This window comes from Molossus molossus, unplaced genomic scaffold, assembly GCF_014108415.1.
Source record: "Molossus molossus isolate mMolMol1 unplaced genomic scaffold, mMolMol1.p scaffold_m16_p_8, whole genome shotgun sequence".
NCBI lineage: Eukaryota > Metazoa > Chordata > Mammalia > Chiroptera > Molossidae > Molossus > Molossus molossus.
In genome coordinates, this window is record NW_023425402.1 from 8,243,515 (window position 1) to 8,262,676 (window position 19,162).

The 19,162-nt window shown below is 42.1% G+C and overlaps 1 protein-coding gene across 5 annotated transcripts in view; it reads left to right on the plus strand.

Annotated features, from left to right (window-relative positions):
* The first annotated feature begins 6,033 nt into the window (after window positions 1-6,033).
* CUNH6orf89 (chromosome unknown C6orf89 homolog) overlaps window positions 6,034-19,162 on the plus strand; it is a 42,354-nt gene continuing 29,225 nt past the window's right edge. Inside the window, exons 1-5 of one of the 5 annotated variants that reach the window (XM_036248229.1) lie at window positions 6,119-6,203; window positions 13,061-13,169; window positions 15,537-15,732; window positions 17,763-17,970; window positions 18,430-18,643. In XM_036248229.1, coding sequence (XP_036104122.1) covers window positions 17,782-17,970; window positions 18,430-18,643 — 403 coding nt within the window. In that variant the 5' untranslated portion in view covers window positions 6,119-6,203; window positions 13,061-13,169; window positions 15,537-15,732; window positions 17,763-17,781. Of the gene's footprint in view, window positions 6,204-7,299; window positions 7,397-13,060; window positions 13,170-15,536; window positions 15,733-17,762; window positions 17,971-18,429; window positions 18,644-19,162 lie in introns of those variants that run through there. The other 4 variants (XM_036248227.1, XM_036248228.1, XM_036248226.1 and 1 more) reach the window with 4 other exon arrangements.

Consider the following 19,162-nt stretch of genomic DNA (forward strand, 5'->3'; position numbering starts at 1 on the left):
ATTTCCTAGTCCCACAGAAAAACTGGGACCGGAAGGAGAGGAACGGAATGAAAGGGTATAGTCCGGCAGGTGTGGCTCAGTGGTTGAGAGTCCAGCCAGGCACCGAGAGGTCTCCGGTTTGATTCCTGGTCAGGGCACATGCCCAGGTTGTGGGCCCGATCCCCAGTGGGGGGCATGCAGGAGGTGGCCAATGATGTTATCTCTCATGGATATTTCTCTTGCTGGCTCTCCCTCTCATTTTCTCTCTCTGTAAAATCAATAAAGGGGAAAAATAAGTAAATTAAAAAAAAAAAAAAAAGGCGTATAGAGGTGAGAGTTGCCAGCAACTAGCTTTGATAAGGCTCTGTACAATTAACATAGCACTCACACTTTATTATTGTTATTCTCATTTTTCAGATGTGAAAACTGAGACTCAGCAGTTCGCTGACTTGTTTGTCCATAGGCATTACATCAGATCCAAGCCTCCAAACTCCTAAGGCCGAGAATCTGGGGGGAAAGGGAAGGGCCTGGAAGAAAATGAGAGATAAGGAAAGGAGAGACAGTGGAATGAAGATCAAAGGGATGAGGGTTAGAACAAGGCCTAGAGTGACCTGCAGGGACAGATGGTGCCCCAAGGTTGTTAGGGGGGGTTGTTCAGGAACAAAGGTGGAGAAGCAAAGTAGAGGCACTGCGAGGAAGTTTGGATGGAGGACAAGAAAGAAATGGGGGGAATAAACTTATATAGCAAATGCTATGCACACTACTTAATGATGATGGCTAAAGGAATGCTTATTTTGTGCCAGCATGGAGCTAAGCACTATTGTGTACTTTCACATTGTTAAACTCAAACACAAATGAAGACCAGACTTGAAAATTCCCTGAGCAGACAAAACAGTTTAGTCACACAAGCAAAACATAGGCCAGTTCTTGTTAATGCCTGTGAAAATTATAAACAGAACTTAAACTGTTCCCCAGATGTGATCTAACCACTTTTAACCCATTTTCTATCAGTAGGAAAATTCTAATTTTATAACCAGTCACTGTGAAGAATAAACAGCCATTATCTCCTCACTATGTAAGCAGCTTTATAACAACGTATCTCTGAGCCTCATCCCATGTTCGGTTTGAGTGCTCCCAGTTTGCAAACTGGGTGTTTTTTGTGCACAGTAAATTTTTGCTAATTATTATTCCAGTGATTCAGTGGCTTTTTTCTCATTATTTCTGAACTTTTGACAACACTTAATCTTCAAAACCCCATGAGGTACATATTGTTACTCTTTTTTATGTTGAGGAAACAGATTAATAACTTGCTCAAAGTACCAAAGCTTTGAGCCTCTGCTCTTAACTACAGTGCAATCCTAGTTTCCTTCATTGTCAACAGGGAATGTAAATATCAGGTTGTAAATATCAAACTAGACAGCGAGCTCTGTGAGTGAGACCTGGGCCTCCTGCATCTCTGTGCCTTACAGAGTACTGAGCATAGAGTGCTCAGGTTTTGCTGAATTAATGATGGACATAACACAATGTCTTAGTCCTGGCTCCTGTGGCCCAGTTGGTTGGGTATCTGTCTCAAGCACCAAAAGGTGGCTGGTTTGATTCCCAGCCATGGCACCTGTTGGGGTTGTGGGCTGGATCCCCAGTAGGGGGCATGCATGAGGCAGCCCATCAATGATTCACTCTCATGTGATGTTTTTCTCTTCCTCTCTCTCTGAAAAAAATCAATAAGAATACTAAAATGAAACAAAACAAAAACCAATGTTTTAAACTGATGAATGCTGTGCTAATGTAAGATATAATTAATTTACATTTCCCATGGTGTTGTGTTCATGCCCTCTTTGTGTTCCTTGAGCTGGAAGGAAAGTCTTTATTATTGGTCCATTCTGTCTGTCGTTACGAGTTGCTTTTTTCTGGACCCTTTGTAGTCTCTTACTATGTATTTTGGGAGGCTTAGAGCACAGTGAGGATGCTTCGGGAGTTTACATAAGAATAAGACAGTGTTCTGCTGTCTCATTCCAAAATATTTCCTCAGGAGGCTCAAGAGAACAATGGGTGTCAGTGACTTCAGGAAGGAGTTGACAAAGAAGCCTGGATTTGTTTTCTGCATTATAACTAATAGTTCACATTAAATTAGTCAGAATAGTTCACACTAAATTAGAGAACTATTAAATTTAATAGTTCACATTAAATTTACTTCATTGATTCTTTAAGCTTACTGAATCTTCTGAATAAATGTCCTTTAATTTAAAAAAATACATAAATTTTTACAGAAGCATCATTTTTCAGGCTGGAAACCTAATAATCATCCTTTCTGATTTCTCTAAGGGTCACATCATCAAGACCTGTCAATTCTTTTTCCAAAGCAGAGGCTCAAAGCTTTGGTACTTTGAGCAAGTTATTAATCTGTTTCCTCAACATAAAAAAGAATAACAATATGTACCTCATGGGGTTTTGAAGATTAAGTGTTGTCAAAAGTTCAGAAATAATGGGGAAAAAAACCCCTGAATCACTGAAATAATAATTAGCAAAAATTTACTGTGCACAAAAAACACCCAGTTTGCAAACTGGGAGCACTCCAAAGATCCCCAAATTATATCCCCTCCTTCCCACTCCCACTTCTGTTTCAGACCTTCAAAACCAGGATTATTTCAGAAGCCCCCTAGCTGGGTTCCCTGCCGCTGGATTTCCCCCCACTAATCCAACCTACACACACACACAGCAGCCAAAGCCTTCCTCCGAAATGTCTTGTATTATGTCACTTTGCCATGAAATGTAAAGTAGTTTCCCTCTGCCTGTTACAGTCCCATACCTCTTGGCCTGGGATTGAAGGCCCTTCATTGGCCCCCTCACTGACTTCTCCAGCCTGATTTCCTCCTGTTTTATCCATGATTTAAATGTGCCACCAACATTCCCACTCCCAGGCTTTGCCCAGGCTGTTCTCTTTCCTTGCAATGCTTCCCAAACCTCGCCCATGCCTTTGTCCCAGCTCCTTCAGAAAACCTCTCTCCTCTTTCTGTCTACAGTAGACTCTTTCTCCTTCTCTCTTCTTGGTCTTTAATTCTGTGCTGCTTTCCATTGTTGTCTAACTGCTTGTGTTAGATTCTCTTCTCTCCAAGTAGAATTTAAGAGCCTGTGTTCGGGCCCATGTCTTGGTTCACTTCAGTTCTGCACTCACACAGGCCCCGTTCCACACCAGGACCTGAACAGGAATCTCAGTTGCTGAGCATAGCTATGGCACCAACCCACAAACAAGCAGTTCTGTTACACAGGGTGCTGTTACTTGGGGACCTTGTCAAATGTTTTTCCAAATCTCAACAGAGAGAAGCCAACACTAAAGAAATGAAATTTAGCCCTGGCCAGTTTGGCTCAGCGGTTAGAGCGGCGGCCTGCGGTTCGGAGAGACCAGGGTTCGGTTCCCGCCAAGGGCGCATACCTCGGTTGCAGTTTGTCCCCGGCCCTGGTTGGGTCGTGCGGGTGGCAGCCACTCGATGTGTCCCTTTCACGTTGATGTTTCTCTCTCTCTCTCTTCCTCTCTCTCCCTCCCACCATGTCTGAACAAAAAATGGAAAAATGTCCTCAGGTGAGGATAAAAAAAAATGAAATTTACCCATCATTTCCTTCCTTATTCTCTTCCCCAAACCAGCTTCTCCTCTCATATCTTTGACTCCTCACACTCCCTCAGCAACATCCTCCCACACATTACAGGTTACCAACCACTGTCACGCTCATGATCTTCTCTCCGTCTACACTGACCAGGTTTTGCAGTGGAAAGCTGCGAGTGGCTAACAGAAGGAAGCAACCAGCTTCCGAGCCCCCCAGGATTTATTGTGTCCTGGAACCCGAACCTTCCCCTGCTGTCTTCTCCTGAGCCTTTTCTACTACCAGCAGCCTTTCTGATCTGTTTTACCTGGGAAATGTTTCTTAAGTGGATTCTCATTCTCACATTCCCTTTACCTAGACCATCAAAGTTGTTTTTCCCTTGAACTTTCCAAAGTTAATTTTCCCTTTTCTGATCTTAGCCTTCATCCTCCACTGGAGGTATGTGTCCATAGCAGAGCTCTGATCATGTCATACTCCTGCTCAAAACCTTCAGTGGCTTCCCACTGCCCACAGGGTCAAGTCCTAGCATCCAAGGCCTTCCTGGCTATGCCAAAGTGATCTTTAAAGATTGTTTTTTTCTTCTATAAGTAGTCTTGGCCTCAGCCAGATTGACATTCCAGGCTTCCAGGATGTGCTGGTTGCCTTGGCCGGTTTTGCTCAGCGGTTAGAGCGTCAGCCTGCGGTCCAGACAGAATGTGCTGGTCTTCCCTTCTTCTGAACCTTCTCACTCCTATACCTTGTGCCTGAAATGTTCATTCTCAGGTTCCAATGTCCGAATCCTCAAAGGCCATCTCCAAGCTCACTTTCCCCCTAAATTTTTTCCTGGCACATCTACCAGCCACTAGGCACTAAGGAAGTTAGAGATGGGTCACATGCACTGTGCCCAGCCCAAAGGAACTCAGTTTCTAGGAGAGGCAGACAGTGAAACAAACACACAGCTACAGGATAGTGAAGCGGGGGCTGTAATAAGGACGTGCACGTGCTTCCTGAGCCCTGGCCGTTCCAGGGCTGGCTTGGGGGAGTCAGAGGTTTCTCTGGGAGTGATAACCTGAGCTGAGATCTGGACAATGCTGAAGCCAGGAGAGGTTTCTTAGAAGATCTGGAGCATGATAAAGAGCTTGGGAAGTCAGAGATTGTTTCTCAGGCTATCCTGGAGCTGCGTGGGATCTTGGAACTTGATTCTGAGGGCAATAGGGACCCATGAAATGACAAAATCATATTTGTACACTGGAAGTGTCACTCAGGCTGTGGTATGGAGAGTGACAGGAAGGGCCAGATTTTTAGGACATCTGGACTCCCAGAGCACTTTTTTTTTTTTTAATCCTCACCTGAGGATATATTTTTTATTTATTTTCTGGTAGAGTGGGAGGGAGAAAGAAGGAGAGAAAGAGAGAGAAACATCGATGTGAGAGGGTCACATCGACCGGCTGCCTCCTGCATGATCCTGACCAGGGCTGGGGACAAACCGCAACCAAGGTACGTGCCCCTGACCCGAATCGAACCCTCGAACCCGCGACTCTTTGAGATGCTTTACCGGTGAGCCAAACCGGCCAGGGCCCAGAGCACATTTTTTTAAAGTAAAAATTTTAATTTAAGTATGATATACATCCAGAAAAGTGGACAGATACTGAGACAGTTCAATTAATTATTACAGAATAAACCCACCTGTGTAACCTCCGTGAAATTAAAAAAAAAAATGTTTCCAGCTCCACAGAAGCAACCCCATCAGTCAGTAGCCCTCCCCATCCCCCAAAGGTAACTAGCCACTTCTCATGTATGTAACCTCAGCAAGCTAACCTTTCCATAAACCTCAGCTTGGTCGGTATGAGGACAAATACGGGGCTACTTATGTTATAGGGTTGTTGAGGCGGTTTCACGACTATAAAGTGCTTAGTAATGTCTGGCACAGAGTAAACTCAAAAAATATTGAGGCTTGGCGAGTGTGGTTCGGTTGGTTGGAGCATGTCCCAAACACCCGACGGTGGGGGTTCAATTCCCGGTCAGGGCATATGCCCGGGTTGCGGGTTCGATCCCCCGTTAGGTTGCTTGCGAGAGGCAACCGGTTGATGTTTCTCTCTCACATCAATATTTCTCTCTCTCTCTCTCTCTCAATTTTTTAAAAATTGAGTGGGATGTGTGTAAATGAATTCCGTTTGCTGGTCTTTCCTCTTTCAGACAAGGAGCTCCGAGATGAGGGCCTGCCCTCCGTATTGCTCCCACACCCAGCCCTAATGCCTGTCCCGCTCCCTGGTGTGCAGTGGGGGCTCCGGGAGCGCTCGTTGAATGAATCCGCTCAGGTACGCAGGCTGCGTTAGCGCAGGGGAGGTGCTAGCGCACCGTGACCAAGGCCGAGGAGCACTGAGGGAGAACTGAACACCAGGGGGAGCAAGAACCCGTGCTCTCCAGATCTCGCGAGAGGACCCGCGTGCACGCTGACGTCGCGCGTTCTGTGTTTGGCGAAGCGCGGCCGGGGAGAAGCAGCTACTCTAGGGCGTGCGGCCTCGCCTGTAGCGTGGGAGTCGCTTCCGGGTTACGCGCCCGGAAGCAGGAAGTTATCGGCTTCTTTTTCTCGCCCGGCGGCTGCTGTCCCCGAGGCGGGAGGAGCCCAGGGGGCGCGGGCCCCGCATGTGAGTGACTGGGGCCCGAGGCCGGGAGGGGGAGATCGCTCCGTGACAGTGTCGCCGCCGCGCCCGTCTGTGACATCCTCGCGCAGCCCCTCCCCTGCCGCTCCAGTCCTGTGTAGCCCCTTCGCTGACCTCTTTTCTGAGCCTCTGCAGTTTTGCAGACTGACAGCAACCCCCCCGCAACTCCCCCGGGGTCGACTCCCTTAAGATCTCTCCCCCGCTTTCCTCGGTTGTCCCGGGGAGAGCAACGCGAGGTCGACCCTGCTTGAGCTTGTGTCCCAGGCATCACAGCAGTGCCCAAAACATGAGAGGTGCCAGCGAAGTTTAGGTGTCACTGCCCTTGGACAGATATTTTTGTATATTGACATTAGGTTCTCAAAGCCTCTACGAAACATTTTTCTAGTTGTTAAAAGGGGATTTGTTTTTTAATGTGGACTTGGTGTGTGATAATCATGGTATCTCGGATTTCAGAAAGGAATGTGATTTGGTTCATTGACCTGAATAAATAAGCTATTTGTAGTCGTCTTTTAGTGCAGAGAAATTCGCCTTTTTCGTGTTCCATAGTATTTGAAGGCCAGTAACCATACAAGCTACACTTTCTGGCCTAAGAGCCCACATAGCCTTGGTATTCACGAATATATTTCTTTTGTGATCACTTTATGATAGAGACTACTCTGAGATATTATGACTTTATCTGGTTGCTCATTTGGTTGTTCCCATGGTGGAATCTTATGTGAACATCTCTCCCATAATAAATTTGTGTGAGTTTGAGTTATCACAATTTCCCTCTAAGTAACAACATGCCTTAACCTAAATTCAACTTTGAAATTTTGAGGGCTCTAATATAAAATATAAAATAATATTTTCCCTCCCATCTTCTAAGTTCTGGTTGAGCTAATAATCAGATTAACAGGAGAAAATACAAATTTTCATGGGTATGTACAGGGGATTCACATAAGCGTGAAATTCCCAAAGACAGGCAACATTGGTGCATTTGTCATTTTGGACAAAGGAGAAGTGGGGGGTGGAATCTTAGATTTCAGAAGTGAGAATGAGTGATTTGCAGGTAATTGAAGAAGAGTGCAACATAGATGGCGGGTAAATTTTTGCTAGGCAACCCAGAAACAATGGAGTCTTCCTGAAGCAAGTTTTTCCATCTGAATCTCTTAGGGCAAGAAAGCCAGGAAGAATCAAAGGTATTTTGAGTCTTTTCTTGATAACCAACTTAAAATTAATATCCCAAAAGGCATCTTTAGGATGGCAAAACTTGGTCTCCTAAACTACATGAAGTTCACATAGCCCAGCTTGAATACCAGAGAGAGGCCATTTTTGTCCTGTTAGGCCAGGACAAAAATGCTTTGGGCCTAAATAATTTTCAGGACCCAGTTTGAGCCCCTATTCCTCCACAGCTGCTTTACAACACCATAGAAAATGTTCAAGTATAAGGTTCCTGACCTGCTCACGTAAACCATTGGGCTAATGTATTTTTTTAAGTAGAACAATGAAAAGTAAAATAAAGAGCCCTGGCTGGTTTGGCTTAGCAATTAGGGCTTTGGCTTGTGGACCAAAGGGTCAAGGGTTCGATTCCTAGTCAAGGGCAGGTACCTGGGTTGCAGGTTCGATCTCTGGCCTGGCCAAGATCATGCAGGATGCAACCAATCTATGTGTCTCTCTCATGTTGATGTTTCTACCCCCACCTTCTCCACTCTATCTAAAAAAAAATTAATGGAAATAATATCCTCTGGTGAGGATGAGCAACAACAACAAAAAAAAGTAAAATGAAAAGACCATTAATTACACTGAATTAGTTTGGGAACAGAATAATCACTTTAGGTCATGGAACTCTGATCAAGTTCCATGTCTCTTAGGTGAATTTGCATGTCTGTTAGTTTCTTGTGTTGTTGTTTCTATTTCTGCTTTCAAGAAACAATTTAGTATGAGAGGGAGGTAATAGATACAATACAAAGTGATAGAGTTATGTTTAAGGTTCAAAGTTCAAAAGGTTTAAAAATCAGGTTTGGAAGAGAGTTCAGTCATTGGACAAAGCACTGGAGGCTAGGCTTTGTAGGCAGAGGAAATTATGTGTATAGAAGCAAAAAAATATCCATGGGAGAGATGTTTGGGGCCTTAACTGCCATTAGTACAGAACTAAAGAAGAGATGAATGTGAAAACTGCAGGAGATAGAATTGAGGATTTAGTGACTGGTCCATTGGTGGGGATGAGGAAGGTGGAGAAGTTATAAATTTGGAGAACTGGTGTTTCCATTAATTAAGAAAAGGAATGTAGCAGGAGAAGTCAGTTGCAGGAGGAAAATACTAAGTCAAGTTAATGGACACATTACATACAAGGGACTATAGGAAATTTGGGGTTTGAGTTTGGGAGAGAGTTCTAGACTGGAGAAGAGATTTGGGACTCAATAATAGCTAGTTTTTAAAGTCATGGAGGGACAAAGGGAAAGGGGACAGGAGGAGGGTGGGAGTGGGGAGGAGGGGATCAATAGGGGAAAAAGGAGGGACATCTGTAATACATTCAACAATAAAGATAAGTTAGAAAAAATAAAGCCTTGGAGGGAATGAGAAGGTCAAGGACAACTGTGATGAATGCTGACATTCAGGGACATAGACTCTGGGAATAGAACAGGAGAATTATGCCAGGGTTTGGGAGCACTCGATGGAGAGATAACGGGTAGCCATGGCAGCTGCTGCGGAGAGGTCAGGTAAGTTGATAACTGAAAAAACGTCCTTTGGACTTGGCATGTAGAGAGCCATTGATGACCTTAGTGAAAGCAATATCAGTGATGTGAGGGGGACAGAAATATGATTTCAACAGGTTAATAAATGAATGGAGATCTGAGAAATAGGAAGATGAGGTAATGCTCTCTTTTTTTGAGGGGCTTGGCTCCAGAAGGAGGGAAAATGCATGCACTGGAAATCTAGAGAGGAAGGATTATTATTTTTTAAATAGTAGAAACTGGAAAAAGTGATAGAAGCAGGTAGAGATAAATTTAAAGCTCCTGCTTTAAATAGGTCAATGTCATAAAAGAAAAAGAAGCCAGAATCTGTTCTAGGTTTAAGTAGACCAAAGGGACACAGCAGCTAACTGATATGTGACACATTGGTTGGCTCCTAGATTTCTAGAAAGCAATATGGCCTTTTTGAAAGAAATTTGACTATGGACTGGATATTAGGTAACATTAGAGAATTATTAATTTTAACAGGTATGATAATGATGCCTAACGTTTTATATAATAATGTCCTTACTCTTCGGAGATGCGTGCTGAAACATTTAGAAATGATTTTGTGATGTGTTGCAACTAACTTTTAAATGGTTCTGGTAAAAACAGAGACATACAGAAAGCAAATATGGTGAAGTGTTAATGGTGAATCTAAGGATATATAGATATTCGTTGTACTATTTCAGTTTTTCTGGAGGGTTGAAATGTTCAACATAAAAAATTGGGAGAATAATGTAAGAGGCATATTTTCAGAGAGTGGAGAAAGTACTACACTCTTCAAATCTTATTGGGCAGAGATGACCAGAAAGGGACCATTAGATTCAAGTGATGATAAGAGTGAGAAAAAGAAGAATTCTCTCAATTGTAAATTTTAAATACTTATTGTAATTTTTAATTGCTACTCTTTTAAGTTATGTTTTATCAATTATTTTTTCTTTAATATGTGTGTTATTTCTTAGTGGTTTGTATTACCATCCAAAGACCACATTTTTTCCCCCTGTAGTAGAATGTATCTCCAATTAATGGGAATCATTGGGCAAAATAGAATGGATTATATTGGACAAAATAAAATGGATTAGCATACTAATAGCTAGCATAATACTAAAGAATTTAGTAGGGGAACAACAAAATTTAGTATTACTCTGGATATTGTTCCCATTGTTGAAGATTGTGACATATTTAGATGGGCTTTTGAAACTTTATTTCTCAACTATAGTGTTTCCCCTTTTGTGTTTTAACTAGTATTGCCTCTTAGAGTTGCCTAGCTGGCACATCTGTTTAGTTTGACAAGCTGAGAACCTCCGGGATGATATCACATCAGTATTTAGGACACCTTTATATCACTAGAGGAATTAAACAGGGCAAAGGAGAGGTTTGCATTTAATCTGACTTCTTAATCTGTTTTCTGCTTTAAACAAACATTTTTATTGCTAAGTTCCATCAGAGTCATTCTGTTATGCCTCTGTGCTGTTTTTCCTAGACTGAGACCCAGAAGGAATGGTGGAGAACCTTACATCAGAGCTGTCAGTTTCTTCCCCCTGTTCTTGAAGCATTCCTTCAGAAGGGACAGCCCCCTGGCTTCCCTCCTCCAGGCCTCTGTTGAAAGGAGGATTGTGCATCCTCAACACTCTTAACATTTTGAGTAGGACAGTTCCTTGTTGTAGAGTCTGTCCTGTGCATTGTAGGATGTCTAGCCTTTGCCCACTAGATGCCAGAAGTACCCCCTCAGTTTTGACAATGAAAAATATCCTCAGACATCACAAAAATGTAGCCTGGGGAATGGAATCACCCCAGGCTGAGAACTGTTCTACAGCAGTGTCTCGTAATTGGGAGTGTGCCTCTGGTCAGCAGGGAAGAGGTTTGAAAACTTCTAGGGTCCCTCTCCCAGAAGTTCTGACAATTCAGCATATCCGGGGTGGTGCATGTGTGATCCTTTGATTTTTGTGATGCTGCCAGTGACCCTGCCTGTGCCCTTGCAGGTATAAGGCACTGGTAAGAGTCAAACTCACTCATCGGAACTTCCATCTGTGGCAAAGCTCATTTCTGCCAGAGTTGGACCTTTCTGGAGGCAAAGGAATTGTCATCAAGCCTCAGTTGATTTCATTCAGTCCCCTCAGACTTGATGCTTAGCCATGACTTTGTGTTTGATTTTTTTAAATATGTTTGTTGTTGTTGTTAATCCTTACCTGAGGATATCTTTCCCATTGATTTTTAGAGAGAGTGAGGGTGGAGGGAGAGAGCCATAGATGTGAGAGAGACACATCAATTGGTTGCCTCCCACATATGCCCCAACCAGGGCTAGGGATCAAACCTGCAACCCAGGTACAGGCCCTTGACTGGGACTCAAACCCACCACCCTTCAGTGTGCGGGCCAGTGCCCTAACCACACTGGCCAGGGCTAATTTTTTTTTAAGGGACATAATTTTATTTTTATACAAATTCTTGTGTCTGAAGACTGACTTTCACTAGATCTCAGGAAGGGAGCTGCTCTGAAAGTATGAAAATCTGACCTAAAGAGACAAGATTTGTATTGTTTAATTAACATCATATCCACTAGATGCCAGTAGTACCCCTCAAATGTGACAATAAAAAATGTCTCTAGACTTTCTAAATGTCCACCGGGGGGCAGAATTGCACCTGGTTGAGAACCACTGACCTAATGGAAGGCAAAAGAAGGCCTTATTATCAAGATCCCTATGTGCTCTTAGACATTTTACTAAATTATCAGTAACAACCTTTCTGATAACGGGAGCTGTGTTAGAATATCAGGGAAGAAGGATGTATAGCTTGTAGAAACATATTCAGTATTGTATTGTGTACTTGAATGACAAAAAAACTATTGCTTTTGCAATTTATTTTTAATTTATTTATTTTATCCTCACCCGAGGTTTTTCCATTTTTTTTTGTTCAGATAGAGTGGGAGGGAGAAAGAGAGAAACATCGACGTGAAAGGGACACATCGAGTGGTTGTCACCCGCACAACCCAACCAGGGCCAGGGACAAACTGCAACTGAGGTACATGCCCTTAGTGGGAACCGAACCCGGGTCTTTCTGGACTGCAGGCCGACGTTCTCACCGCTAAGCCAAACCAGCCAGGGCTGCAATTTATTTTTAATTTAATTTTTTTATTGTTGAAAGTATTAAGATGTCCCCCTTTTTCCCCCCATTGACCCCCTTCTTCCTGCCCTCCCCCCCCCGCCTTCCCCAGCCTAATGTCTGTGTCAGTTGGTTGTGCATATATTCATATAAGTTCTTAGGTTTCTCTTCTACCCCCTCTTACCCCCACTCCCGCCTCGCTCTGAGGTTTGTCAGTCTGTTCCCATTTCCAAGATTCTGGGTCTCTTTTGCTCGACAGCTTAATTTGTTCATTATGTTCCACAAATAAGTGAGATCATGTGGTACTTGTCTTTCTCTGACTGGCTTATTTCACTTAGCATAATATTCTCCAGGTCCCTCCGTGTCGTCTCAAATGGTAAGAGATCTCTCTTTCTTACAGCTGCATAGTACTCCATTGTGTATTTGTACCACAGCTTTTTTATCCACTCATCTACTGATGGGCACTTGGGCTGTTTCCAGATCTTAGTGATTGTAAATAGTGCTGCTATGAACACAAGGTGTATATATTCTTCCTGATTGGTGTTTCAGGCTTCTTCGGATATATTCCAAGAAGTGGAATTCCTGGGTCAAATGGCAGTTCCATTTTTAATTTAATGAGGAGACACCATATTGTTGAAAAACAGTTATCAAAAATGGTGATAGTTGGTCCTCCTTTAAGCCTCACCGGCACTCTGTCCCCTTCACGATTCTCCTAAGGGTGCACCAATATGATGTCTTCTGCCTGAGGATTCCTACATGTGTCCTACTTCCCAACACTTCAAAATTCAAAATTTTTCACTGGATTTTTTTCTAGAATTTCCTCTGCTCTCTGTTCTGGTCCTCTACTGAGTTTTAATGGATTTTGACTAGGTATTGTTGGATTATTTATTGTAGTGTGCTTAAATGAAAATTATTCCTGCTTGCTTGCTTAGAATTATCTTTGTTAATTTAATGGGGGAAATCTATCTCTGGAATCAAACAGAGATGTGAAAAATATTGTAATATGTTGTCACTTTATTCTTTTTCCAGGAATCATTGGTAGTTGATCACTTTCCAGGTCTCAGCCACTCAGTTGTGATAATCAGGGGACACGGTGTTGTGGCTTCGGAACTGCCAGCTCAGAATAGGAAAATACTTGGTAAGGGAGGCAGCATGCAAAAGGTTAAAGGCACTAACCCTGAAGTCATACTTGGGTTCACATCCTGGGGTGTAATGAAACCTTTCTGACCTTTAGTTTCAACATCTGTGAAATGAGATTAATCACACCTACCTTATGGGATTGCTGTGATGATTTACTGAGCTAATGTTCCTAGAGTGCTTAGCACAGTGTCTGGCACCTGGGATGGCGTAACTGGAAATGGTAATGTAGGAATGCAATTGGACATGAATCTTTAGTTTCTAATGAATTGAATTTGTTCTACTTCCTGAAGTGTTCATACACTTAAAAATTTTAGAGCTAGAGGAGATTTTAAAAACCTTCTAGTTCAATTCTCTTACTTTTTGGATAAGGAAATAGACCAAGTAACTTAGCAGAATCATGGCAATGTAGTGTAATAAATGCCACAACAGGGCAAGTTCAAGATCTGTAAGTATATATTTTTAAAACATCTTTCTTTATATGTAATGTATATGCCATGAAGTTCACCCACTTAAAATGCACACTTCATTGGTTTTTAGTTTATTCACAAAGTTGTGCGGCCATCACCACAATTTAAGTTTAGACCATTCTCGTCACCCTAGAAAGACCCCTGTATCTATTCACAGTCATTTCCCATTCCTCCCCACTCCCTCTTCTAGATCACTAACTAACCTGCTTTGTGTCTGTATCGATTGGCTTATTTTTCACTTTTCATATAAATGCAGTCATATAATATGTGGTCTTTTATGAGAGTCTTCTTTCACTTAACATAATGTTTTCAAATTTTATCTGTGTTGTAGCATGTGCCAGTACTTCATTTCTTTTTATTATCCAACAATATTTCGTTGTGTGGATATGCCACACTTTACCCACCCATTCCACAGTTCATAGACATTTGGATTGCTTCCATTTTTGAGCTGCTTGAACATTTGTGTGCAAGTTTTTGTGTGAATATATTTTAAATTTTCTTGGGGTCATACTTAAAAGTGGAAGTGCTGAGTCATTTGGTAACTCTGTTTAAGTTTTTGAGGAACTGCCAAACTATTTTCCATACAGCTGGACCATTTTACATTCCCAGCTGTGTATGAGGGTTCCAATTGCTCAGCATCTTTGCCAACACTTGTTATTATCTGACTTATTAAATATAGCCATCCCAGTAGGTGTGGAGTGGTATCTTATTGTGGTTTTGATTTGTATTTCCCTGATGGCTAATGATGCTGAATGTCTTTCATGAGTTTATTGGCCATTTGTATGTATATCTTCTTCGGAGAAATGTTTATTCAAATCTTTTGTTCATTTTCTAATTGGGTTGTCTTTTTCTTATTCTAAGAATTTTTTATGTACCTGAGCACAAATATTTTCCCCTGTTCTGTGGGTTGTTGTTTCACTTTCTTAATAGTATCATTTGTAGTACCAAGATGGTTAATTTTGACATATTCCAATTTATCTTTTCTTTTGCTGGTCATGTTTTTGATGCCATATCTAAGAAGATATTGCCTAATCCAGTGTCAAGATTTTCCTCTGTTTCCTTTTAAGAATTTAATAGTTTTAGCTGTTAAGTTTAGGCCTTAGATCGATTTTGAGTTAATTTTTGTGTAAGATAGAGGGAAGGGCCCAACTTTATTCTTTTACATGTGAATATCTAGTTGTCCCAGGACCATTGTTGAAAATATACATTTTTTTAAAAATATATGATTTTATTGATTTTAGAGAGAAAGGAAGGGAAAGGGAGAGAGAGAGAAACGTCACTGTAAGAAGGAAGCATCTATTGGTTGCCTCCCAAACATACCCCAACGGGATTGAGCCCACAACATGGGCACATGCCCTGACTGGGAATTGAACTGGAAACCTATCGGTGCACAGGAAGATGCTCTGCCAACTGAGCCACACTGGCCAGGGCAAAAATATGTATTTTTAAATAAAGTTTACCCCATACTTTTATCTAAATCTTGAAATGTGGAGGTCTATATGGCCTTAAAGAAAAAAACACTTTGAGCAAGAGCAGAGAGTTTGAGAAAAGGATGTATCCCCTTTAGTGAGTGGGGTTCCTCCTTCCCTCTCCCAGTTCCTCAGAGTCTAGATGACCAGCCATTAGAGGTCTGAGTCTGATCTGGCTTGGGGCCCTGGTACGAGCATTCATTAAAAGCTCTCTCTGTGTGGCTCAGTTGGTTGAGCATCTTTCCATACACTGATAGACTGCTGGTTCAATTCCTGGTCAGGGCTCATACCTGGGTTGTGGCCTCGATCCCTGGTTGGGGTGAGTACGGGAGGCATCCAGTATTTGCTTCTCTTACATTGATGTTTCTCTCTCTCTCCCTTTTCCTTCCTCTCTTTAACTGATCAATTAAAAAAATTTTTTTTAAAAAGCTCTCTCTCTAGGTGATCCTAATGTGCAGGCATGCTTCAGCACTAGTGAGCTAAAAGGCTTCTAGTCCCAAAGAGGACCAAACAGGAGTCATTAGGAGGCACTGCTGGAAGAGAGTGCTGAGGTGTGCTGGCTTGTGGCATTTCAGGCCTCCTTGTCCCTGCTGGACCTGCATGACTGTTGTCCTCTGCTCTACAGGTAGCAGCACCTTCTTACTGAAAAATAAAGTTTACCCGTCAATAGTTTTAGAGATTAGAAGCATTTTGGGGATGAAGTATGTGAAATAAGAAGACCTTCTGCATTCATTCATTCATTTATTTATAGAGAGAGTGGAAGGGAGGGAGGGTCGGGGAGAGAGAGAGAGAGAAACATATATATGAGAGAGACACATTGACTTTGCTGTTGGGGATTGAATCTGCAACCCAGGTACGTGCCCTGACCGGGAATCAAACCTGCAGCCCTTCAGTCCACAGGCCAGCGCTCTAACCACTGAGCAACATGGGCCAGGATGGACCTTCTGCATTAAAAAAAAAAATAGAAGGAGCAGAAATCCTCAACCACTGTTTTTCTTTTATAAATGAAGAAAAAGATTAATGTTCAGTAACAAAAACACTTTTTGAAAATAACTAATTTTATTTCACAAATGATACAGAGAGAATTTTGCTTGCCATTTTTAATCCTTGACTATATAGCCACCATGAAACCATTTGTCTTAAAAATAATCATGAGGATAAATTGGATCTTGAAATTAGTTATAGATTGTAGGTCTTTTAAGTGTGTAAAATACAAATGAAATGCCCTTTATTGTCTAAAATTGTATTTGTGGAAATCGGGAGACCTGCAGCCTGCAAGGTCTGAAGAGTTCCCCATGCCGTGATCTTTGTGTTGCCTGAAATTCTTGCTCTGCCAGGAACAAAGCGAATCAGCATGTTCCTCACAGTAAATCTTGACTTCAGTGATCGGTTCCTCATCTTGTGTTGCTAAAAAGTCTGATAAGGAGAAAATTCTGAGATGTTCTAAATTAAATTACAGCGGCTGGGCAGCCAGAGACTGAAAGAAAAAATTGGTAGTCTGCTATTGCCTGAGGGCCAGCTAACAAAAGACTACTCACATTCCTTCCATTGCCTGTTGGAATTTGGGTTTAATTTCCAGGTGGCTGCTTGCACAGATTATTTTTGCCAGGCAACCATGACGGTCCAGGAGCCTCTTCTTGTTTTCGGGCTGCTGCTACAGCCACTCTACATGTGTCTTCATGTGTAATTGGCCACTGTCCCAGAGCTGGCCCCCTACACCCCTTTGCCCACTGTTAATGTAAATTTCTTTCAGACCACCTCTTCTTCCTTTCCCCTGCTTGATGTGTAGAAACACTCGCAAAACTCTGGGAGGGTGGACATGTGTCTTTCCTACCTAGCCTTGCTGCTGGGGGTTTAAACTCCATGCCCAAGACCGGCCTTTTTGGAGGGCATTTTTGTCTCAGTAAAACTTACTTGCAAAAAGACTTTCAGCCTTGAAAGGTTTTTTTTGTTTGTTTGTTTTGCAGGTCCATCTGGTACAAATGCAAAGAAATAACTGATGAACAACATTCTTCATATTCTATTTCTTGATTTTAGTAAATTACCAATAGCAGAGTTTTTGTGACAGGTTTCAGAAGTCACTTTGGATGGCACTAGTGTTTCAGAGTCCCATTAGGGATTTATGGTGCATAGACCAGTGCTCCTCAAAGTGTTTGGATCCACTGCTGGTCTGTAAACCGTTTGTTACTAACGGTGTACACTTAAACGCTTGTGTAGCAAGTTGACATTGTCTCATATAGTCATTGTGTTTTACAATAGTATTGTCCTGCCCTGGCCAGTTTGGCTTAGTGGTTGGAGTATCTGTAGGGTTTCAGGTTTGATTCTGGTCAAGGGCACATACCTGGGTTGTGGGTTTGATCTCAGGCCCTGGTTGGGGTCATGTGGGAGGCAACCAATTGATGTGTCTCTCTCATGTTGGTTTCTCTCTCCCTCCCTCCCACTCGCTGTAAAAATCAATGGAAAAATATATTTGGGTGAGGATTAACAACCACAAAGGAAGTATTGGCATGTTGGCCTGCAGTGGATTGGGAAAAGCACAAAATTATTCTTCCCCATGGATGGTCAAGAAGTACTGTTCTAAAGCAATTAGCTTTGAGGAGGAAGAACTTTAAAGAAACCATCTTTTTTTTCTTACATTTATTTTCTCTCTCTCAGGGATTTTGCATTGGAAGACATGGATCTTGCTGCCAATGAGATCAGCATTTATGACAAACTTTCAGAGACTGTTGATTTGGTGAGAAAGACAGGCCATCAATGTGGCATGTCAGAGAAGGCAATTGAAAAGTTTGTCAGACAGCTGCTGGAAAAGAATGAACCTCAGAGGGGCCCACCCCAGTATCCTCTCCTTATAGCTGTGTATAAGGTAAAAATGTGTTCTGACTTGGAAAAACTTAGAGCACAAATCCTTCAGCTTTCTCTCCAAATACCCCTATGACTGATTCCACCATTGAACCTTGGTTTTTCTATGAATAAGTTGGCTTTCCCTCTTGTTGCCATGTGTTACTAGGAAATTTGACTATTTTGTTAACTGTCCTAGATGAAAGCTGTGTATTTGTATTTCAACTGTATTTGTGTGTATATTTTTAATGGTGGACATACCTCCTGGTCCTATGATAGCAGTTTGGTGAGTCTTGCAGTCAAACTTGAAATGCTTTCAGAAGTGAATATAAATGGCTTGTTTATGAAAACAAGCACATACCCAGGTTGCGGGTTTGTTCTTAAAGCACATTGGAAATAGTAGACAAGGCCTGTTATTTTCTTGTCATAAAAGAATTTTGTTTGCTGAGATAATTACTAACCATTTTCCTGTCTTTCCTTGTAGATCCTCGCAACCCTGGGATTAATCTTGCTCACTGCCTACTTTGTGATTCAACCTTTCAGCCCATTACAGCCTGAACCAGTACTTTCTGGAGCTCACACCTGGCGCTCACTCATCCATCACATCCGGCTGATGTCCTTACCCATTACCAAGAAGTATATGCCAGAAAATAAGGGAGGTCCTCTGCATGGGGGTGATGAAGACAGATCATTTCCAGGTATATGCTGCATTTACTACTGATGAGATACAGCCTTCTTGACAATATATGATGGGAAAGGAAATAACATTTATTGATATGTAATGAGAGATACTTTTCCTATATTGTCTTATTTAATTCAATCCCCGCTATAACTCTGTGGGATAGGTTTTATTTTCCCCATTTTACAGATGGAGAAACTAAGGGTCAGAGAGATTAAGAAACTTGCCCAAAAAACACATCTCATGGAGCCCAATTCAAACTCTGATTCCAAAACACATGTTTTAGGGCTGTTTTCATTCATAGGAAGGATTTGAATGTATCTCTTCTACCTTTTTCTCTCCTGTGATCTGAATCCATAGTAGATATTTTAATAAGTAGCTATAGGTTTATTGAAAGTATCTGAGTTCAGCTTCTTTTTTTAAAAAAAATTTTTTTTCTTTATTGATTTTAGAGAAGGAGGGAGAGAGAGATGGAAAGAAACATCGATGAGCGAGAACATCGATTGGCTACCTCCTGCATGCCCCCCACTGGGGACTG